This window comes from Pleurodeles waltl, chromosome 9, assembly GCF_031143425.1.
Source record: "Pleurodeles waltl isolate 20211129_DDA chromosome 9, aPleWal1.hap1.20221129, whole genome shotgun sequence".
NCBI classification, from domain to species: domain Eukaryota; kingdom Metazoa; phylum Chordata; class Amphibia; order Caudata; family Salamandridae; genus Pleurodeles; species Pleurodeles waltl.
The window spans coordinates 749,823,221-749,847,576 of record NC_090448.1 but is presented as its reverse complement, the minus strand read 5'-3'; the positions used below and the strand labels follow the sequence as shown (position 1 = coordinate 749,847,576).

General features: G+C 46.4%; 1 protein-coding gene across 1 annotated transcript; it reads right to left on the bottom strand.

Annotated features, from left to right (window-relative positions):
- Positions 1-1,237: 1,237 nt before the first annotated feature.
- Positions 1,238-20,178, bottom strand: FAM89B (family with sequence similarity 89 member B). The gene is made up of 2 exons (XM_069207886.1): positions 18,813-20,178; positions 1,238-2,832 (listed from the first exon to the last, which is right to left on the bottom strand). The coding sequence occupies exons 1-2, from the start codon at positions 19,071-19,073 to the stop codon at positions 2,560-2,562; spliced, it is 534 nt and encodes a 177-aa protein (XP_069063987.1). The 5' UTR covers positions 19,074-20,178; the 3' UTR covers positions 1,238-2,559.
- Between the last annotated feature and the right edge of the window lie 4,178 nt (positions 20,179-24,356).

The window sequence follows — 24,356 nt, the reverse complement described above, 5'->3', positions numbered from 1 at the left end:
CACTGTCGTTTCACAAAGGGAATTCTCAGAGAATTAAAAAGCTGGCCTTAGTCTTGAAATAACTTGACGAAAACTGGTTTTAAAGTCCTTTGTACTGAAATGTGTAGAAGCTGCTATTTAGTTGTCAAATTACACATTCTCTTTTTGAAAAATGTCTGTCAATAGCCTTATAAACTCGGTAAAATCCACTAAAACCTAGTTCTTGCAATTGTAACGGATTCAACAATATGTTTAAAATGCAAAATTCACCTTTCTATTTTTGTGTTTTGGCTCGAAGGTAGCTCTGCCACATTGTTTGAAGTGTTATGCCTACCTGTATCGGTTTACCTCTTAGCCCTAGGCCTAGTTGTGCCCCTTCCACTGGCCGCTTAATGGCCTCCACACTTCTCTTCATGCTGCCCTTGAGGGGGAGTAGGAAGCTATTGCTGCTACTGCAATACCTACCACCTGCCATCTCGGACGAGTTAAGCCAACCTAGGCCTGCCTCAATCTCCCAGGCTTCTGGAGGTCATCGTTCCAGGCAGCGCACACTGTGTGTAGTTAGTGGCTATCCAACTGCCTCACCCTGGTCCAGACCCCAAACCTCCCGATATCCCAACCCATAATATCCATACTACACCACCTACCTCTATAAAGACAACACACTGGCTCTAACACCATGCTACCCAACACTGGTACAAAATCAACGGACCCCAACTAACCTGACAAGAATAATTGCCTCTCCCTGATCTGCCCATGGACTAGGAGTCAGCCAAAGAGGCTGAACTCCTGACCCTCACTAAAAAAAAAAAAAAACCTTCATCTTACCTCACCTACTGTCTGACAACTACTTATCTTGGTCCTTTTCTTCAGTGGCCAGTGCCCCCCATCCAAACAGGCCCCTGGGAGACAGAAACGTAGGTCTCGCTCCCCACCTCCCAAGCACCCCATTACAGCATTTTACATGGGAAGCAGATTAAGTAGTTTGGCCAGAGTAAAAAGATGTTGAGCAGTGTCCAGGACTCAAGCCTGATTCCCCAGGTAGGGGCTCTGCCCATTGAGCTACATCTCCTCTTTGGTTGACTTTTTTTTTTCCCCACACGTTGTAGAACATCCCCTATCAAACCTCTCATGGACTTGCTCACAATGCTCCTGTGAAATGTGAGACTGGTATGACATTTTTGCGATGGTTGTGTTAGGTTCCCATACTGGCCCTGCTGGATAGCTGACATTCCCAACGACACAGAAATTACCCCAATTGTACGGTAATGCTTTAATTTTGTTTCACAAATACATTTCATTTCATAGCACCATTTTTTCAGACACCAACAGGCCCTCAGAAGAAATTCTACTCATATCATTGTAAAGATTTATTTTCACACTAATGCAGTCCCTGCCCCTCCATGAAGGAGGCACTGTAGTGAAAGGTGCAGAAGCACTGGCAGTGGGGACAGAGTGAGCTCAGAGCTCCTGCAGGCCTGCTTTTTCCAGTAAATAGCATTCTATGAAATAGTGGAAGGGCACTCACAGCTTCTACAGTCCCTGCAGTGGTTGCTGAGGGGCATGATACAAATGATCTAGCAGGGTTTCTCAAATCTCCTCTTGCACAACCCTCACGTTTCCCAGGTTCATGTGCAAGTAGCTGATCTTATCTAGGTTTCTGCTTTGCATTCCAAGTCCTAGTTATCCAATTCTAAAATCAGGACTACAGGCCTGATGTACAAATTTCCATGTGCAACAAGTGGCTGCAAATTGTGCAGCAACTTTTTAAAAATGGAAAGGAATTTTGTGAACAAAATTCCAAATGGTAGTGGGTTGTAATTCAACCTACCTCATTATTCGGCATTAGGCAGATCGCTAGGGTCCAAGGCATGCTGGACTTCAGGGGCCATCTGACCCACTTGTGTGTGACTGCTTTAAAAAAGGCAATTAAAAAAAAATGCAGCCTATTGTCCTAAAGGTAAAAGTTATCCTAAAAAGAAAATTGGATGTGTTTAATAATATAATGGAAAGTTAAACAAACATTTTTTTAGGAATACTCCCAAAAAACGTTTTTTGTCAACATCTTCAAAGAGGAATGGGTGCCCTGAGGACCCCCTACCCTTTGCAAATGGCTCGCATCTCATCAATGCCCCGAGATGGGGTATGACTTAGTAATGATGTCTGTGTGGGAGTTGACATCGCCTGTAGTTCCTGGTTTCCCATCTTGAGGCACTCTAATGAATTGCACATATATTCACAAAGTACCCGTAGTCCTATTTCCTCCGCATCTAACGCTACAAGGAATCAGGCAGGACTGCTGGCCGTACAAGAGGCCACAATTCCAACAAACAGCTGTAGAAGTGGGAAAAGGGAATTTACGGCACTCCCAGATTCTCTCTTGCGCGCATCCAAACTTCAAAGATGAAAGTTAGTTCTGTGTTCTAGGAGATACTGAAAGCATCCAGGAAAAATGCAAAAAAAAAAAAAAAAAAAAGCAGTCTGGTAGAGAGGGTGAAAAGGGAAATAATTGTGGAGAAAGGGAGAATTAAATTAAAATCCAGGGGTTGAAGACGGAGGGGTCACCGATCCTCCTAGTTGTTAAATGGTGATGTGAAAAGAGTCCTGTAGCCACTGGTCGCGTGAGTTCTGTGGCTGTGCCACACTGAGGGAGCGCAGCTGTGGGACCTCTGCCCCAGGACTGGGCAGACTCGCCTCAAAGTCCTCATCTTCGTCTGAGAAGCCAGCAGCGTAGGAGCCCTCGGAGTGTACGGATGACGACATGTCCTGGTACAAACCCTTGTACTCCTGGATGGATTCGTAGAGGGACCACAGCTGGCATAGAAGGGACATGTCAAGCTGACGTAAGCCAACCTAGGTGGGAGAGAAGGAGACAAAACATCAGGAGACCCGCTCAATACACATATTACATGTCATCAGTAGTGACACAGTGAGGGGTAAAGCTGGAGACTACATGATGTCTTCAACCCATGGACTACACACACTACAACTTTCGTAGTGTGACTCCTTTTGTAACAAATTAGATACTCCCACACCCCAACAAAATGACTGGGTATGTTTTTCCACCTGCTCTTTTGTAAAAGGACATATGGGAGGGAGAGGATTCAGGATCCCAGAGTGATGCCTCAATGTTGATCCAAGGCACTGGAAGGGTAATCTGTGACTAAGTAAATTATTTCCATTTAGAAATGTCAATATATTTGAAACAACGGTGGAGACCTGTGACAAAGGCATTTTACTTCAAGAAAGAACTACAGAAAGTACAATAGGCTATATTGTGCATTATTCAACATGATGCTGCTAGAACAAGAGGCCACAATATGAGTTTCACAAACATCTTAGGACTTGAACAAGAGCTATGAAAGCGCTATAGAGATGATGGAATACAAAACAATACACAAAATGTTAACGTTATCATGTGCAGACTACTGCTGCCAAACTAGCTCTGTATTTAATTTGTATTCATATTGTCCTGAACAGTTCAAAACTTCTTTCTCTGAGACAAGCATTGACAAAACCATCAGGCCTCACATATGCAAGAGTTATTGGCTTTGGTAATGTGTTTTAGCCGTGTTGTACACTCATGTAGCCTCTGTTCAGCACTGCTAAATATTAGTGGGGTGGGGTGGGGTGGAATGAGGGTGTAGACAGGTGTGGGCTCCTCCACTAGGGCAGAGGACTGTCGCCCCTTCACCAGCAGCAAACTTTTTACTACAAAACGATAATAAACTATGTTTATTATCGTTCTGTATTAAAAGGTGCGGGGTCACCGGCTGTGACGAACACTGAGGGGGGGGGGGGGGGGGAGTGCGCATGTATTTTTAGCCGGCCGTCTCTGGCCTGCCAAACACACATGCGGACTGTGCTCTCTCCAGCCGGGTACTGTGTTGCCGGGTTGGAGACAGCAGGCCCAGGCTCCCAGTCTGCCTGGGAGCACCCTAGCTAGGCGCTCCCACCCAATCCCAAAGCTGCTCTGAGCAGCGTCAGGATTGGGAGTAGGGCATGCTGGGAGCCTGTGCCTGCAGCAGAGGAGTGGTGGTGGCGGCGACGATGCAGGTAAGTGTTTATTTGTTTAATTAATTCAACCCCGCCCCCACCCCAAACGCGCTGTCCTGCCCCTACAAAGCACTGCAAGCCACTCCTGATAATAGAGTGGAGTGGAGTAGAGTGGAATGGGTGTATTTTGGTAAAAGGAAGTGGAGTACAGTGGTGTGGGGTAGAGTGGGTGTTGGAAATGGCCCTTTTTGCAGGGTTATCCCCAAACATTTTGCCTTCTTTCTCCTGATCTATTTTTGCTGGTTTATTTTCTCTAGCATTGATCAGTAGTGGTAAAGTGCATAAAGTCCAAGTGCTCCCTATGTAAATTGTATTGGTGATTGGTTTATCCATGATTGGCATAGTTGATTTACTAGTAAGTCCCTAGTAAAATGCACTAGAGGTGCACAGGGCCTGTAAATCAAATGCTACTAGTGGGTCTGCAGCACTGGTTGTGCCACCCATGAGTAGCCCTGTGAACATGCCTCAGCCCTGCCACCACAGTGTCTGTGTGTGAAGTTTTAAACTGCCAATTCGACCTGGAAAGTATTCACCTGCCAGGCCCAAACCTTCCCTTTTACTACATGTAAGGCACCCTTAAGGTTGGCCCTAGGTAGCCCCAAGGGCAGGGTGCAGTGTATGTTAAAGGTGGGGCATGTACTAATGTGTTTTACATGTCCTAACAGTGGAATACTGCCAATTTCAGTTTTCACTGTTGCAAGGACCATCTCTCCCATAGGCTAACATGGGAGCTGCCTTTAATTATCCTTAAAGTGCAGTTTGCCTTTGAGGGCAGATAGAGATGAGGAGTTTGGGGTCTCTGAACTCACAATTTAAAAATACATCTTTTGATAAAGTTGGCTTTTTAAATTGTTTATTTGAAAATGCCACTTTTAGAAATTGGGAATTTACTTGCTTAAACCATTCTGTGCCTATGCCTGCTTATGTATCCCACATCTGGGTCAGACTGACAGTTGTGCTGTTGTGAATTCCCTCTAGACAGTGACACAATGGGAGCTGGGGTGTAGCCTGCATATCCTGATGGGCCATCTGGGCTATAGTGGAGGGAGGAGTGGTCACTCACACCTGAAAGGGCTGTGCCTGCCCTCACACAATGCAGGCAGTGTGTCAGGGGCCAGGCAAGATCTTGTGAACAATAGAGACTTTCCTTTGAAGTATGCCTACTTCAAAGGCAGAAAGGGGTATAAATAGCAGACCCAAAACCCCAGACTTTTAGAATCTTTCTGGATCAAGCAGAACCTCTGCCAAGGAGAAGAGCTGAAGGAGGAGTACTGCCCCTTTGCTGTGTGTGCTTTGCTGGGTTGGCCTGCAGTTGTTGCTTCTGCCTTAAAAGAGAGCAACGGGTGAACTTTGCTGTATATCCTTCTTGAGAAAATTCTCCAAGGGCTTGGAGTAGAGCTTGCCTCCTGTTGGAAGTCTCAGGGATACCAAAGACGTTAGTTTCATCTGCCTGCAGCACTGGGAACTGTGTGTTCTGTGCTGTTCAAGAAGAAAAACCACTGCGAAACCGCTGCTGGCCTGCACCGTGAGCTGCCTGGAGCCGTACCGCCTGCTTCACACTGCAACCCTGGTCTCACCAACAACATTGGAAACCGTCACAGAGCTGCTGCCTGCATCATGACCAATGGGCACTGCACGTCACATCGTCCCGCTTCGCACTGCAGCCCGGATGCCATCCCCGCCACCGCTCCTGACTTCATCAGCCCGGAGTTCGATCTGCAATGTGTGACTTCAAGGGCCCGACAACCCTGCACGACCTCTGGAACCAACACTGCGACGCCGCTCCCCGGACCTTATCGCAAGGATCACAACGCTTTGCATTTCCAAGGTACTGTTTGAGGGTCTTCCCGACAAGGTAGCTGGATCACAACGCGGCGGCCGACCTGAACTGTTGGATTTGTTGTTCACGACGCCATGATAGCCCCAGGCGGAGCTATTGACTTCAAGGAACTGTCTTTGTAAGTAATTCTTGAAAAATGTGTATCTTATTTATTGTATGTTGGATTGTTATATTTGGTCTTGTTTTATATAGATAAATATTGGCTATTTTTCTAAAACTGGTGTGGTGTTCTTTTGTAGTGTTTTCACTGTATTACTGTGTGTTATGTGCAAATGCTTTACACATTGCTTCTGAGATAAGCCTGACTGCTCGTGCCCAGCTACCAAGAAGGTGAGCAGGGGTCATTTGAGCTGGTATCTCCCTTGTCCTGACTAGAGAGGGGGTCCCTCCTTGGACAGGGTGCAAACTGACTGCCAACTAGAGACCCAATTGCTAACATTGGTTGTCAGAGGTGAGGATAGACTTGCATTTGCAGTTGACCCACAGTGACTGGTGTGCACTACTACCATATTGCAGACCAATACGTCACACATACAGATTTTTTTTTTTTTTTCCCTTTGGTCTTGAGTTCAAGTGAACTTCAACAACATCATGTCTCAGTCAAGAGCATCATAAGTTGGATCCCAGGATTTGTTTTTTGAGGATAGGTTAGAAACCTACACCATGAAGAAACTGAAAGCATTTTGCAAAAACCTGTAAGTCAGAGTCGGAGGTCTCACCAAGAAGGAGGAGCTACAAAAGACATGGAGGGCCCGGGTAGCAGCCAAAACTGCCAGTGGCACTCTGAGGATCCAATTGGGGAGTCCGTGGACCCAAATCCTAGGGAAGATGTGCTGAGGGTGCAGGAGCTGCCAGGGGGGAGGTACTCGTTGGGTCAGGCAGCAGTGCTGGTTTTAAGGGCCTGACTCCAGAGGAGAAGGAGGACAGGAGAGAAGCCAGGAGGCACCAGATATAGTTGGAGAGGTTAAGAATAGAGGACGAAAAGGAGAAGCAGGCCATGGAGGAAAGGAAGATGTGTTTAGACCTTGAGCTCAGAATGAAGGAGATGGATCAGAGGAGTAGAACCAGCAATGACGGTGGCAGCAATACCTCAGGGCAATCGGATAGAATAGTACACATTCCCAGGATTGTAGGGAGCGAGTACAAAAAGGGAGATTATATCCAGAGGTGGTTTTCAGGGATATGAGGAATCTATCCACATAAATGGGGTCCCTGAGAAGCACTGGGTAGCTGGATTGTGGAACCACTTCACAGAGAAGGGGAGGGACATTTTGCTAGCTTTGGGTAAGGGGTACAACCTCACCTATGCCGACATGAAGGATGCCCTTCTCACCAGGTACAATCTCACTCCTGACAGGTACAGGGATCAGTTTAGAGGGAGTAGGAAAATTGATTCCCAGACCTGGCTAGATTGTGTAGATTATTTTTGCAAAGAATTGGATGGTTGGGTAAAGGGCAGTAATGTGACAGATTTCAGGGGCTGTACAACTTAATTGCGTGGGAGCACTTGTCTAGTCCGTGTCTTACAGAGCTGTGTCAGCACTTGACTGATAGTAAGCTGACTGACCCCAGGAAGCTTGCTATGGAGGTGGACCGCTGGGTGAGTACCAGAGTCCATAAGAAGGTGTATGGGGAGACTCTGCCGAAAGTGGGCAGGGTCCTCAACAGAAGAAGGAGAGGGAGGTTAAGGGAGACACAGACAGGTCCCAAGATAAGGGGGGAGAAAAAGGGTCCCAGGTCCTTTCAGGAAGGAGGGATGTTCTGGTGGGCGGTAACCCCGGGCACCCCATTTTTAACCCCAGTGCTTTGAGTGTTCCAAGTTAGGACACATGAATGGGGACTCGGTCTGTCCTAAGACAATCCCCACTGGTGGCCCCTCTACATGCGTGGTCAATGTGGGCTTAGGGGGAGGTAACCCCCAGGGGCAGTCATAGACCATGTCATGACATCCCTTAGTTGGGAGGTAGACTCAGAGGGTGAGTTGGTGATCCCTAAGAGTGGGGGGAGTCACCTCCACTAGGTGACAGTAAATGGGGTCCCAGTCACTGCTCTGAGGGGTAATGGGGCTAGCCATACCATGATGGTGGAAAGGCTTGTCTCCCCAGAGCAGTACACCGGCTAGGTGTGTAGGGTGACAGTAGCCCATGGACAGGACTTCTTCCGCCCTATGGCCCTGGTATCCCTAGTGTGGGAGGGGAGGTGACCCAGAGGAGGGTCCTAGTCAGTCCCCAGAAACTCATAGACTGCCTTCTGGGGAATACGTTGCCCTAGGTGCCAGGGGAACTGGGGGGTGTGGCTGCCAGAGGCACCCTCACAGTTCAGTTGTCTGGGAGTACCACTCCAAGGCAGAAGGTACAGGGCCCGAGCAAGAGAGACAGGAGGGAGAGCCCACTCCTGCCCTCTGCTCATCCTGAGGGTACAGACCCTCAGTTGAGTAACCAGTCTCAGGATACCACCCTTGGACTAGTGGGAGATGAAGTGGAAAAAGAGTGCAAGTCACCTGGGGTTACTGCCCCCCACTTTTCGAAACCATAGAGGCTAGAGACCCTAGGATGGCCTGGGGCCTGGCTCTCGACACCGACAGCTGTCAGTGGCCTCTGTTGGTTGTTATCCTTGTGGTCAGAGTTTTCTCTGGGACGGGAACTGAAGTCAGACCCCAGAGGTGGAAGGGGCCACTTCACACTGTTGGCCATGGTGGTACTGTCTGCCTACTGGGATGCATCTGTGAGCAAGGTAAGGTTGGTGCTGCACAGATGGAGTCCTTGGCTGAGGAGAAGGGTTCCTCCAGGGTTAGTTTAGTGGGCACTAAGAGTGCTGACCGAGGGATCCACCTACCTGGGTTCAGAGAGGCATAGAACTGGCAAGAGCCCCTGCAGTAGTAGGCACTATCCAGGTTCTATCGCCCTGAGCAAGGAAGTCCAGCAAGGTATTGATTGGCCTACCCTGGCTTTAGGCCGGGAGGGGGATGTGTTAGAAATGGCCCTTTTTGCAGGGTTATCCCCAAACCATTTACCTTTTCCCTCCTATTTTTTCTGATCTATTTTTGTTGGTTTATTGTCTTCAAGTCCTTTACCACTGCTGATCAGTGCTAAAATGCAAGTGCTCCCTATGTAAATTGTATTAGTGATTGGTTTATCCATGATTGTCATAGTTGATTTACTAGTAGGTACCTAGTAAAGTGCACTAGAGGTGCCCAGGGCCTGTAAATCAAATGCAACTAGGGGGCCTGCAGCACCGGTTGTGCCAGCCACATGAGTAACCCTGTGAACATGTCTCAGTTCTGCCACTGTAGTGTCTGTGTGTGCAGTCTTAAACTGCCAGTTCGACCTGGCAAGTGTACCCACTTGCCATGGCCAAACTTCCCCTTTTACTACATGTAAGGCACCCCTACGTTAGGCCCTAGGTAGCTCCAAGGGCAGGGTGCAGTGTATGTTAAAGGTGGGACATGTACTGATGTGTTTTACATGTCCTAATAGTGAAATACTTACAAATTCGGTTTTCACTGTTGCAAGGCCTACAGAGGGAGGTTAACATGGGGGCTGACTTTAATTATCCTCAAAGTGCAGTTTCCCTTAAAGTGCAGTTTCCCTTTGAGAGAAGATGGAGATATGGAGTTTGGGGTCTCCGAACTCACAACGTAAAAATAAATCTTTTGGTAAAAATTGTTTTTACATTGTTTGTATGAAAATGCCACTTTTAGAAAGTGGGCATTTCTTGCTCAAACAATTCTGTGCCTCTGCCTGCTTGTGTATTCCACGTCTGGGTCAGACTGGCAGTAGGGCTGTTGTGAATTCCCTCTAGACAGTGACACAAAGGGAGCTGGGGTGTGGCCTCCATATCCTGATGGGCCATCTGGGCTAGAGTGGAAGGAGGAGTTGTCACTTACACCTGAACGAGCTGTGCCTGCCCTCACACAATGCAGTTTCCGACCCCCTGGAGTTTGTCTGGGGCCAGGCCTGGGCATGGCAGGATCTTGTGAACAGAAACTTTCCTTTGAAGTATGCCTACTTCAAAGGCAAAAAGGGGTATAAGTAGTGGACACCAGTCTACTGACTGCCAGGCTTGCAGTGGCAGTCCCACTGCCGACGGGCCGGAAATGAAGACCGCCACATTATGAGTGTGGTGGGTTGGCTTCTGCCAACCCACCACATCCCTGCCTGTACCGCCAGGGGGTTGGAGTCGCCGGGCTGGAGATTAGCATCTCCGACCCCACGGTCCAATGAAGATCGCCAGCGGTATTAGGAGTCGGCTTTCCGCCAGGGCTTCCGCGGCGGTAGCACTGCCACGAAAACGTCACTGGTAGATGACTCCCCCAACCCCTCTGCAAGCCCAATAACCCCCTCCATACCAGAACGGCGCCCCCACACCCACGTACATAGACACCCACCCACATCCACTCATTCACCAACACTGACATACATGCATTCACAAGAATCCATACACACTTTCACTCACAAGCATCCATGCATGCATTCACTCACAAGCATCCATGCATGCATTCACTCACAAGCATCCATGCATGCATTCACTCACAAGCATCCATGCACGCATTCACTCCCAAGCATCCATGCACGCATTCACTCACAAGCATCCATGCACGCATTCACTCACATGAGTTGTGTTAGGTAGGTTTCGACCTTTAAAAAAAATATATAACTATAAAACCAAAAAGAAAAAAAACAGGACTTGTGAAGCCGGCTGATATGCCCTCAACAGCTGCACCAGGGAATTCCGCTCTTGACAGACAGCTTTTTTAAGAATGATGAAAACACTATTGTTCGCGTTCATTTCAACCACCATCTGTGAAATTCAGTACCAAGCGATGAAAGTTTCTCTCCCCCCATACCCCATGTTAACAATGCAAAATTGTTTCTACTGGTTTTGCATTTGTATTTCCCGGATGTAAAAAGATAAATGTCGGCGTCTGGGCGAAATGCCCTGCAATATGACGTCCTTCTTCGAGCTCTTTTAAGGGCTGGACAATGAAGTTACTACCTTAATTGAAAATTGCAATAAGTTAATTACGCTGCCCGGCTCCAGACGTTCCTCAACAGGGGAGACTGTGCTGCTCCCGAAATCCCTGGCAGTGAAGCTGTGAGCGTGGGGCCCTTCCCTGCTAGAAAGCACCAGGAGGCCACTGACAGCAGGCATGAGCTGCAACTTCCCTGCAGGGGCAGCTGCTTAAAGGCCGTGAATCCGGGCAATCAACTTAATGGAACGGTCATTAACGTACATAAACTGCAAGTCACCTCACAGTGCTGCTAAAAGCAACTAATTTCAGCTTTTCTCCACCCAAGAATCCGGAAAGCATCCCTAATTCGATTGCATAGGCAGAAAGAAAGTGGCCAATTTCACCTGCTTCACTCCTTTTATAATGATATTACCAAAAATGTCTTTAAGTGAGTCAACCAATGTTTCACTCGATCAGTGGCACCATGTGTGTTAAATAACATCTCGTTCGACCAAAAGCGCTAGTCACGCACGTTGGAAGGGCTCTCTTCCGTAATTTATGGCTAAAGTGTGAGTTGGATACAGCTTCCCACATACGGTATAAACCTGTCCAGAAATAAGACCCACGGACCCACTTTTCTAATTCTTATGATAACCCTGGTTCCGTATTCGGGCATTTTAAAATGAGGTACTGCTTGTCTTTGAGGGAGCCATTCCTGGACAAACCTGATAGGGGTGGGCGAGCTACTGAAAGCTTAACACACGCAGCCCGGTGCCTGGGCTTGGCTCGCCCCGAAGTACTCCTCGAGTTGAAACAGAGCAGAGCTTTGAAGGGAGGCGATGTGGTCTCTGTTCTATAGCTACCTACCATGCAACATGTGAAATCTGGTTCGAGTCCTTGCGTTGCCTCAACATCCTATGCATAGCCTTCAAATCTCCCCGTGCCCAAACAAATGTGTAACATAGCCTAAAGAAAAAGAAAGCTGAAGGTCTGTAAACCGAAAAGAAAAAGCAAAGATCTACCCTACAAATATGATGGCTTTTAAAAAAAAAAAAAAATCATCCCTGTCTGAACCTCACAGGCAGAGATGAAGATGATGAATGGAAAAGGAATCCCATTCACCACTCACATCAACAACACATACATGGTTCGATCACTAGCTTACAAGTCTCCTCATTATTCAATAAACAGCCTTGCTAACCAGAGGGAAGTGACTCTCCTGCACGGGCGAGATTGAGGCACTCGTAGGATCTGCTGACTGTGCATCTGTCCTGGCGGAAACAGAACTTCCCAGAGCTTTGGGAGGAAGAGTGCAGCATTTTCCTTCCATTGTGCCGGCTATTAAAGCACATATCAACAGTATTTCCTGCCTAAACTTTCACCCCAGGATGTGGTCATTTTGAATTGAGTGATCTTGCCCCAACGGTTGCAACTTCTCAACAGCTTCCTATTACATTACACACGCCTTTGTACACTTTGGGCCCGATTCATAAACTTCACTTAGTAGTACGTTTTGTAACGCAACGAAATGTACTACAAATTGTAATTCACAAACTACGTGGGGAGTTTTACGCATTGCCTAGATGTTGGAGTTCTCTGCCCCGACTGCGAAGTCTCCGCACACTTAAATATACATTTTAGTAGTAAATGTGGATGGGATTGGAGGGAGTTGATAGGAAATATGGTAAACTGCTTTAGAAGGAGATGGGATTAGAGAAAAGTAAAATGGGGATTAGTGGGGGCCATGGAGGGGCTTGGGGAGGAATGTCACCCACCCACACAACAGACAGCCAATTGCATTACTCTGGTGGTGGAGACGTGTAACTTAGACTTTTGTCTAAGCATAAACTTTGGGCTTGTGAATAGCAAAAGCAGTAAACGTTTTGTTCTTCCCCCAGCTCAGCCGCAGTGTGGGCCATAAGCAGTAAACATACTCAAAAGTATAAACTTACTCAAAATTTTAAGTAATCTTTGTGAATCAGCCCTTTGTAGCTCATGCATCTCAAAGGCTACTTCGGTGCACGGGTCAGCCCCTTTGACGGCTGTCATCATTTTAAATCATTTCAAATTAAGGCAAAAGCAGAAATTGCTTCACAAGTCAGAGAAAACTGAAGTGAAGTCTGCAGGGGCAGATCTTATATGTAATGAAGGAAGGATACTTCATTACATATAGGATCTCCGTACTCCCTGAAATGTATATACAAAAATGAGAATACTTCTTCAGGTGGGGACCTGGAAATAAAAGTTTTTTACTTATCCAAAGTATTGCGCACCCAGCAATGCACGCTTCCCTCAAACACAGGTGCAGAACAGGCCGCAACGGTGCACGCTTTATCCATGTGACCACACAGCAGGCCCTGCACTTCTGGAAGCAGTACACATTTCCTCAAGGACACATAACTGGCACAGTAAGGGCAGCATTAGCGCACGCTTCTCCCACACCACAGGTGCAGCAGTAATGTAAGCTCCCTGCGAACAAAACGAGTACAGCATGGGTAGCAGCTGTGCAAGCGTCCCTCACACACAGGTTTGGCTGCAGCATGAGCAGTGGCTGTCCAGGCTTCCCCCTCACACACAGGTTTGGCTGCAGCATGAGCAGTGGCTGTCCAAGCTTCCCCCACACACACAGGTTTGAGTGCAGCATGAGCAGTGGCTGTGCAAGCTTTCCTAACACACAGGTTTGGCTGCAGCATGAGCAGTGGTTGTCCAAGCTTCCCCCACACACACAGGTTTGAGTGCAGCATGAGCAGTGGCTGTGCAAGCTTTCCTAATACACAGGTTTGGCTGCAGCATGAGCAGTGGCAGTCCAAGCTTCCCTCACACACACAGGTGTGGCTGCAGCATGAGCAGTGGCAGTCCAAGCTTCCCTCACACACACAGGTTTGGCTGCAGCATGAGCAGTGGCTGTGCAAGCTTTCCTAACACACAGGTTTGGCTGCAGCATGAGCAGTGGTTGTCCAAGCTTCCCCCACACACACAGGTTTGAGTGCAGCATGGGCAGTGGCTGTGCAAGCTTTCCTAACACACAGGTTTGGCTGCAGCATGAGCAGTGGCAGTCCAAGCTTCCCTCACACACACAGGTGTGGCTGCAGCATGAGCAGTGGCAGTCCAAGCTTCCCTCACACACACAGGTTTGGCTGCAGCATGAGGAGTGGCAGTCCAAGCTTCCCCCACACACACAGGTTTGAGTGCAGCATGAGCAGTGGCTGTGCAAGCTTTCCTAACACACAGGTTTGGGTGCAGCATGGCCAGTGGCTGTCCAAGCTTCTTTCGTTCACACAGAACAGATACAATATGGGCAGCGGCTGTGCAAACTTCCCTCATGCAATCAGATCTGGCACAGCATGGGTAATACATAGGAAATGGTCCTGCGCTAGCATAAAAATGTCATGTTTTCTCATGTTTATAAGGCACGTTAGCATAGGTTGTTCTCAGTGCACAGCATGGGCACCAAGACTTTGAGGGACCTTGTGTTTTCCGTTTGAGCTTCGTTTGCCGACTCAGGAAGGTTCGACCCAAACAGTAAACACAGATAAGCTTATCTCCAGGGTATATTCCTGCATGTATTTCATCAAATTACCACACAGCATTTTGTGAATGATGAAAGATTTTTCAAATTGTATTTATTGCTCAAGGAGAAGACAGGCAAGTGACTTCAGCGCTGGGGAACAATGCCTGTGCTTTTTCAATTTAATTTATAACCTTATAGGCTTATTTTGATAATTCAGGGTTGAGATTTGGACACCGCTGAACCCGCAGTATTACAATAATCCAGTTTTGAGAGGTCAGGCAATCTTGTCACTTCAATTGCCAAATACCTTTAGAATACAAATTCAAAATGTTTTTTTCTTCCAGTTTACATCCACAGATTGTATGCTATCTGAAAAAATCTCCACTTCCTATGTTCACAAGACCCTGCATAAAAAATTGCCCTTGATTTATACTTTCAAATTTCCTCCCTTGTTTATTTTCAATTCCCTTCCCCTATAGATGCCTTATGTATAAAGGCTACCCTAAACTGCATGGCTATCTTAATTTGTTTTACCCATGTAATCTAATCTAACAATATCTGTGAATTTCATCAACTATTTGCTTCTCACAAATCCCTCTCTAATGTACACACCCAAGTCATTCATCTGTGACAAAGAAAGTAGACTAAATGCATGGAATGGCTTCTTTGAAAGCACAGAACTAATTTAAAAAGCTAATGGATTGACCACCAATTTAGGGCTCCCAAATAGTGAACTGCTCACCTTAAAGCACTTCCATGTCTTGTTAACAACAACAATAATAATGTCTTCCTCGTCATATTCACATGTCGGTTTACATCTTTGCCCACTGGATTGATTTGTGGTGAAATGTAAATTCCACTGCCCCACTGTCCAGATGCCTGCCCTTCTCGTGAGGGACATGAGGCTCACTAAGTGCCCCAGGCCCTGGGAAACAGTAGGCATTGGTGGTCTTTCAGCTTGTTATACGCATTTTGATCTACTGAGGCATATGCAGCTCTCTATCATGAAATTGTGAATATGTTCTTAATGCTGATAAAACTATCTTTACCCCCACATTGATGTGGGACTTTGGGTGGTTTGCCCACATCTGTACTTGCAAGCTTTGCTGCTCAGTAACCTTGGTTTTAAGTCTCATAAACGGAGAGAAAGGCAGCTCTGAGGCACCCTTCCATGAGGTCCATAAATCCTTGATTGAGAAGACTAATTTCTGACATCTTTAGAAAGGAATTGATCCATTTAAGAGTCACTCCTGAAAACATGGCTCATTCTTGTGGCTGCCTGAGCAGTATTGGTGATATACAGAATCAAAAGTGGCAGACAAGTAGAAGAGGATGTAGGCTTGAAGGACAGGCAAATGTGTTATCCATCTTCCTCTTCCATGATGTTGCTTTGATAGCCTTTGTTGGAAATCATTGTTGGAATTCCAAGTAATAATTGGCCAGGTTTTGTGGTTTCTTTAAGACAGGGCTCACCACTGTAACCACTCGCTTCAGAAAGGCAGCTCATCTGATGAAAGGGAAGGAGACATTATTCAGAGCTGAAATGCTTGTTGTGAGTATCACTGTGGATTTCTTGACTGTGGCTCTACATTATTTTACACAATACTAAAAGGGATGTTCATTACTGCGTTCCTGCCTTAAGGATTTTTATCAACAAAACACATCTAGCTCAATTGACAAATCGTGATGACAATTAGATGGCTGTTGCAATGGGTGCTGTCCTCCAAGGACAGGGGTCAGGTCTGCTCCACTTTTCATTCCATTCTTTTCAACTTGGAAAGCTCTTCTCTCTACTATTTACTGTTAATTGTTGGTTCAGCTCCCTCTTCTAAAGAAAGTGAAACCTTTTCACCCAGCAAGTGACTTCAGGACTGCTGCATCTATATGGAGGTAACTCCCTGCTCCATGGCCTGCCAGGCTCCACACTGTCACCCAGCGAAGTAATCCTGCACACCGCAGCACATCTCATCCACGACCTGAAGAAATATGATCATATCACCCTCATCCTGATGGGACTCCATCAGCACCCTTTTCAAGCCTGCACCATGTTGAAAACCAGCTGCATTAATTACAGATCTATCATGACCAGCAACCTTATCTTGTATGCAAGCCTACTATCCCTGGTGGTTCTGAGCATACTTGCAACCAGGACACCATAAGACTACAGACTATAAAAAGTGTAAAAATAAATAAATTAATTAAAAAAAGGCACTTGGCCTTTTCTGTCTATGCACCCAGGACCTGGAACACCACCCACATATTTACCAGAACCGCCGCAACACTGCTCCTACTTAGAAAAGATTTGAAGACATCTCTCTTTAAATAACAGTCTATAACCCAATCACATTTCCTATCACACATTGACTTTATGCTTGTCTTTAACCATACACAGCACGCTGAGGTCTACTGGCTAGGTTTGTGCTATAGAAATACCACACACTTACATCCCGATTTTAGACTATTGTCCAGTTAGTGTAACCACATCCAGATTGCTAAAATGTTACTTACAATTGGTTAAGAGTTGGGCTGGATGGGGTGTCATCCACTTTAGATGAGCTTTCAATTCTCTTGATTGTTTTCTATGTCGCCTGCTCTAACTAAGGATGGTGGTCCTCTCATCTAGATGGTGGAGAGTGCTGCTAATTTTAGCTTGGCTAAGACTACAGCATGGTCAGACGAGGAAAAGGGCATGATTTGAATGTCCAGTAGTTCAAAGATTGGAAAGAAAATCTAACCTAGTGTGTTAAACATTGTCAGAGTAGATGTCGCTGCTAAATTACGAACCACAGAGGGCCGAGTTCGTCATTCCCTTTTTACCAATGTCAATTTATAAGAATGTAAGAATTTTAAGGGTAGGTTTTGACTATATTTTTTTTTTTTACCCAAGGTGTGAACGTTCAGCGCTCCAAAATCAAATAATGAATTTGTAAATTGAAGATGTGGGTTATTTAAAGATGGTTAATACACAAATTTGGTACTAATTAACAGACTGATTCCATCTCGCTGAACACAGCTCAGTCCAATACCGCATCATAATTTTACAATGGTAGTTGAGCCTTAGTATTCAAACATAAAGGCCGACTCAAATAACTTCACTGTAAGACACAGCATTCTACCCTTTCACATATACACATAAAGAGGTTGCCCTAAGTGTCTGGAACTTTGATGTCAATGTGTGTTTTTTTAGGCCCAATTTTTTGGGGGGGTTTCAGGCAATGTTATATTTTTTTTTTACATTAACGAGGTCCTTTCAGATTCCCTAACAATAACATTTTCCAAAAGTCACGACAATACAAGCACTGACAAAGATAAAAGGTTGGCGGGCAGCGTCAGAACTATGGGCGTTGCCAATGATTGCTGAATACAAAAGCCTGGCGAGGCAGCTTAAGTTGTTTCTAGGTCAGGCCTAAAAAAAACTGGAGTCGCTCACATAAAGAGGCATGGCTAGATCTCTAAAATCTCAGCAACTCGCCAAAATCACTAATAGTCGAAACAGCTACATTTGTTACTTGAAAGCTTAGCACCAATTGAAGGAAAGATATTCAATAGCTGACCATTCAGCATCCCCATCTAAAGTTCACAAATGTTCCCCATTTAAAGAATTTCTGCAAATAAATCATAACAATGTCTGGTCTCAGTGTTTTACAATTGCGGAAGTGATAGTACCTAACAGACGGGTAGGGTACTGAGTGAAATTTGAATTTACAGTGATATAAAACAATGTAACAGCACTGACTTTCCGGTTTATGTAAGGTAGCGTGATGCACACCCATTCAACTCATGAAAGTGGAAAACAGCAGACATATGCTATGCAGTCCATCTACTTCAAGTGCCACTCGGGCAACGAGCTAACTTCATATCACTAGTATAGATATTGTCCCGAGACATTTCCTTTTCACCAGCACATCACAGATTTCAGGTTTGTTAGTCTAATTAGTGTACTAGAAGCAAAACAAGACTACAACACCCAGAATACATTAGGTTACCACACAAAAGCCATGACTGAAAACAGTGCCCATGGTGACCTGAAGGAGGTGGTCACCCTACGTACAGGAAGCGTAGTGTAAGCTTCCTTTTACGCACAGAACACGTGGACCACAAAAAGGCACATACATAAATATTATTGACATTTCTATCATAAGGAGCATTAACACGCCTAGGCCCACATAATTCACGTGTGGTTGACTGTCACCTAGAGAAGCATGCTGAAGTGCCCGTTTCAGCTTTAGTCGATTCCAATTCCTGTTTTTTTTCCTGTTAGGGCAAGTTCGCTGGTTTCTGCGCGTATTTCAAACACTAATTAAAATATACCTTTTTTGCTCAGATGCTTATCAATACTTAAGTAAATGGCCCCAAATTAGGCCAACTGGTTCAATGAAAATGTACTTGATGCCTTGTCAACTTGACTTTCCATTGCGGAAAAGCCATAGTAATAACATATACAACCATTCAAAGTAATAAAATGTGGAACTTACCATCTCTTTGCGCAGTATGGCTAGCGCAGCGTCCAGGTTCAGGGGCCTTCCGGTGCGCCGAACAGCATCAGTAGCACTGGGGCGGCGCGCGCGACTCAGGTCGTCCTGGATACGAGTCTTCTTGCTGTGCACGCGCTCGACCTCACGCCACGAGCCGCCACTGGAGTTGAGGAGGCCGCTGAGGCCCTTGGGCAGGGGGGGCAAACCCTCGATTGGGCTGGCGGTGCCTGTCGGTGCTGGTGGCATTGGTAGGCCGTTCATGGCAGCAGGTAGACTTCTTCGTTAGCGAGGGGGTGTGCTGAGTGGCTCCTTAAGATTTAAGCTTCTGCTCCGTAAGCCAGTTGGCAAGCACTTGAAGAGGGGGCGAGTTCTGTGTAAAGTGGTGGGTACCAGGTAAGGCGGTGGGCATCACTTGGAGGGGTGAAAGATACTTTAACAGCAGATATCAATTATATTTCCATATCCGGGCGTCTAAGTTGGTATCCCTTTATGTCCTTTTGCTTAAGATATAGGAAGAGCCAAAATCGGGCATCTATGTATTGGGTTGGACGCTCAGTCTCCTCAATGGCGTTTTCAAGACTTAGCGCTCTAAAGTATCACAAAGGTAGCACGAAGCGCTACACTAAATTCAAACAAATATAAATAAATACTGTGTCCTTAGTTGGGCAACTGACCGTTGGTAGAAAGATGGCTTATCCGAGTCGGAATTGGGTGAGGGACTTCCTGACCCCGTCCTAGAGCGATATCTTTCAATCTGCGATGTAAGCGTGTTTCTATTGCGCCCCCTGCTAGGACGAGTCCAAGAGACGGCTGGAGGTCGGCTTCGGAGGCGGTGTTCGTACAGGAGGAGACGCCAGGAGCTCCAAGTGACACTATATAGAGATCACAGCAGACGCCCGGTCGCCCCTGTTCCGTACTGTAGCAACGGTGTACAAGCGGTTATTGGTCGTTCCTTTACTTTCCACCTCCCAGCATCTGCTGCTACACGAGCGTGGGGGATGGAGGTTATAGGATAATATACCAGACCCTCCTCCAGTAAAAGGCGGGTGTGTTGTTGCTATAGGAGGGGTGCCTGCATCCGGTCCTCATTCGTGGATGTTGTTCCTGTAGGGGTGGATCTTCCTCTTCAGTATCCTCCAGCCAGCTGCGTTTGAGAGGGATGTTCCGATGTGGTGCCTTCCTCCCCCCGCTCCTGCCAGGCTCTGCCGTGGAGCGGCTGTGAATGCCTTTCTTTTCCAATGGATGCCCGTGTCTTCCTTTAGAGCCCCCTTCCGCTGCCCGCCTCGCTCCAGGCGGACTGTGCTGCGGAAAGAGCAGAAGGTCCCTTTGTTTGCTCCTCTTTTGCTGCTTCTGCCACACCCCAATCGGCTCCTCCCCCACACACCACATTTTAAAGGCCCTTTCCGCAGCTGAATCAGCTACAGAATTGGACTCGCACGAAAGGGATGCATGCGTCGGAGGGGGAGAGGGTAGTACAATCACGAGGATGGCCAGCGATGGAAACTAAAGAGCCTATGGATACAATTTCAACAACTGGTGTATTTTTACTGAAATCCTCCCACGTGAATTATGATTAGTTCATTCATTGTTGTTTTGTAGGCGGTCAAGCGAAGAACGGCTAGAGCTGTAGGCTTTAGAGCTGCGGATTCAGGTTCGAGTCTCGGCGTCAGCTCACCATCCTGTGATTTTGGGCAAATCACTTACACTCCCGTGACTACCAAAAATGACCTTGTGCAATGTATTCGGTACTCATGAAAAGCTCTCCAATCCCTTCGAGTCGAGTTCGCTCTATATCAAACTGCAAATAAAACAAGCATTTGCAATGCAAAGGGTCTCACGTTTGCTCGAGCAATTAGCATTGTAAACTCCTATAAAAGTTCACTTGTGGTGAAACCTATCAGCAAAAGTGCAATTATCCATGTAACCCGTAAAAGTGCAATTGTCTACGTAACCGTCAAAAGTGTAATTACCTACGTAACAGGATCAACGCCATGCAAAGCGCTAGACTACTGCCCAGCGAGATCGCGCTGCGGAATAAAGAGAAAAAGTAGTCCAGAAACCTGACGGAAAACATCGAGCCTCGTATATTTTCAGTAGTTGGTCGATGTACTATAAGAGGGCTAAACACCGGAAAAGGCATGACGTATGCATGCCTTTCACTAATGAAAGCAAGCAGATTTGAAAAAGGAAGCCCATGAACCAATGAAAGAGACTGACGTGACATGGGCATGGTTTGAAGCCCAAAGAGAGATTACAACATGGGACGGAGCCCTTTGCACTCGCCCGTAAAAAAAACAGCATTTGCAATGCAATGGGTCTCGCGTTTGCTTGAGTTTGAGCTATTAGCGTTGTAACCTCCTGACCAAACGTTTCTTGCCACATAAATTGAAAGAAAAAAATGAGCGCGATTGCGCTATCTAAAACCCAGCGCGATCACGCTGAAATTGAAAACCAAAAAAAACAAGCATGATCGAGCTGCGTGGAAAATAAAAAGATAAAGTAGTGCAGAAACCAGGCTGGAAACATGGAGCCTCGTATGTTTTCAGTGGTTGGCCGGTGCGCTTGAGGAGGGCTAAACAGCGGAAAAGGCGGGACGTATCCAGGCCTTTCACTAATGAAATGAAGCGAATTTTAAAAGGCAAGCCCACGAACCAATGAAAGTGACAGGCGTTGCAGGGGCGTGGTTAAAAGCCCTAAGAGAGATTAAAAGAGGGACGGAGCGCTTGTGCGCTCGACCCTTAAAAGCAGGACTGGTGGAACATCTCTCATGGCTGATAGGAGGCACTATGTATTTAAGTTGTCACTAACTAGCTTCATTAGCTCTTTGTTTGCAAAGTAGTGCACTTTCGAAAGCAAGGTGCATTTTACATACTCATATGAAGTCTTTCCTTAACAAAGCGATACAGAAATATTCAAGTTCCTAAAATCACAAGACTCGTGCAAGAGCCACTTTCTGAGCTGCTGACGTATTAGTATTTCAGGAAATGAGAAACACTAAAAAACACGTTACTTGTGAAAAATGTATTTAAAATCTCACATTTCTGCACATGCATACTGCATTTGATGCACGTTCCTCTGATGTGTAAATTTTTAGGTCGAGCATAGCAGAACAAGCGCTGCTCTTCTCGACATGTTGTAATCTACTCTGTGGGCTTCAACAAAGCCCATACCTTTCATTCGTTCCTGGACCTGCCGTTAAAAAATCCCTTGATGTGGTTTGTAAATGCCTTACGTTTGTCCCGCTTTGAAACTGTTTTGTTACCGCCTTGGAGACTGACACTGATACATGGATTATTGGAGGATTGGTCATGCACCTTAGTGTGGTGCATTATTTTTTCTTTTACCTTGCCGCTTTGCGCTAGTGGCGGTATGTTGTTTCTTCCCCTTCCTTGTTTTCGGGCATCTTGCTGTTTCTTTGCAATGTCTGCAGAGCCTTTTTTTGTTGCTGCAGTTTTATCTACAGCAAGCGCGACACAAAGGTATTGGAGCTCTTTATTTATATTTTTGTAGTTTTAAATAGTGCCAATGCGATTCAAATGTATTACAGCACTTTACATGAGCACCGGTTACATTACCCAAGAACACATTCATTTATGGTAGTAAGGGGGGATTAATTGATTTACCCAGAATCACAGGATGTCAAGCTGGCGCCAACACTCAAACCGTGTTTCCTAGCTCCAAAGGCGGCAGCTCTGCTTCTTATGGCACATCCTCTCCCCTCTGGTTCTTTGTCTGGTGTGTGTTGGGGCAGTTTGGGGAAATAACTGTTTTTTTATATAGCGCTTGGTAATACAGGTTTTGCCATTTCATAGCACTGAAAAGCAGGTGCCATTCTTAACAAAATCTCTATAATTCATTTACATCAACCTTGCAGAGATGAAGAGGTGAAAAAGCTGTCAGGATTGTAATCTGTGGCATTCTCTTTTTGTCAAGACCTGTTCATTGGGTACATTAACCAACTGACTGAGTAGAGCTTAACACTAGGCAATAGCACATGCTCTTGATAACCTCTGGAGGATCACCAACCAAGCACATAAGTCCGTTCTAGAGAGGAAGATGGCAAAAGGTGTTGTCTCCAAAATGGTGGAAAAGGAGTCATGACTCCATATCCAAGCACTTCACGGCCTCAAGCTTGATAGAAAAAAACATCTAGCCTTCAATGTAAATTGGGCTTCTTCAAATAGAGTTCAGTTAGCACAACCTTGATGATACAATGGTATTGTAGGAAAGTGCCCTTGTTGGCATGGTTACCCTGTCCCCCCTACACTTTTTGACTTATATTGATGCCAACTTGATTAGAGTGTGTTGGGATCCTGCTAACCAGGCCCCAGCACTAGTGTTGTTTCCCTAAAACTGTACCATTGTTCCTACAATTGGCACTCCCATGGCACAGTTAAGTCCCTTATAAAAGGTGCCCATGGTACCAAAGTTCCTGTGGCCAGGGAAGGTCCCCAAGGGCTGCAGCATGTATTATGCCACCCACACTGGGGTACCCCTCACCAAGCACATTCACACTGTCTTTGCAGCTTGTGTGTGCGGGTGGGGAGAAAGAGGCAAAGTTGACATGGCACCCCTCTCAGGGTGCCATGCCCACAAACCACTGCTTGTGGCATAGGTAAGCCCACCTCTGGCAGTCCTTACAGCCCTAAAACAAGGTGCACTATACCAAAGGTGAGGGGATAGTAGCATAAGCAATATGCCCCTACTGTGTCTAAGTCCATTCTTATACATTCTAAGTGCAGTGTGGCCATATTAAGCATACAGTATGGTCTGGGAGTTTGTCATTACGAACTCCACAGCTCCATAATAGCTTCACTGAATACTGGGAAGTTTGGTATCAAACTTCAGAATAATAAACCCACACTGATGCCAGTGTTGGGTTTATTGAGAAATGCACCCAGAGGGCATTTTAGAGATGCCCTCTGTATGTTAGCCAAACTGCTAGTGCAGGACTGACCAGTCTGTGCCAGCCTGCCACTTTCAGACGAGTTTCTGACCACATGGGGTGAGAGACTTTGTGTTCTCGGTGGCCCGGTGGCCAAAAACAAAGCCTGTCCTGGGTGGAGGTGCTTCACACCTCCCCCCCTACAGGAAATTTAACACCTGGAGGTGAGTCTCAAAGTCTCGGGCCTCCTGTTACAGTGCCCCAGGGCATTCCAGCTAGTGGAGATGCCCGCCCTGCCGGACAAAGCCCCACTTTTGGCTGCACATCCAGTGGGAAACTTAGGGATAGCAAGGAGGAGTGACCTCCTCAGCTGGGACCACCCCTAAGGTGTCCAGAACTGTGATGACCCCCTCCTTGCAAATTCCTCCATCTTAGTTTGGAAGGCAGGGACCAATAGGGTTAGGTCTGTGTGCCCCTCTCCTAAGGGAGTAGACCAGAGGTCTTCAAACTTTTTGATGCCGGGACCCCCTCTCAAAAGTTTTTTAGGCATAAGGACCTCCTCCTGACAAAAAATTCTAGAAGCTGGCACTCCTCATCATCAACAATCATAAACATCCCCAATTCCCACTACAAATCATTTTTACGGTGAGGAAATAATA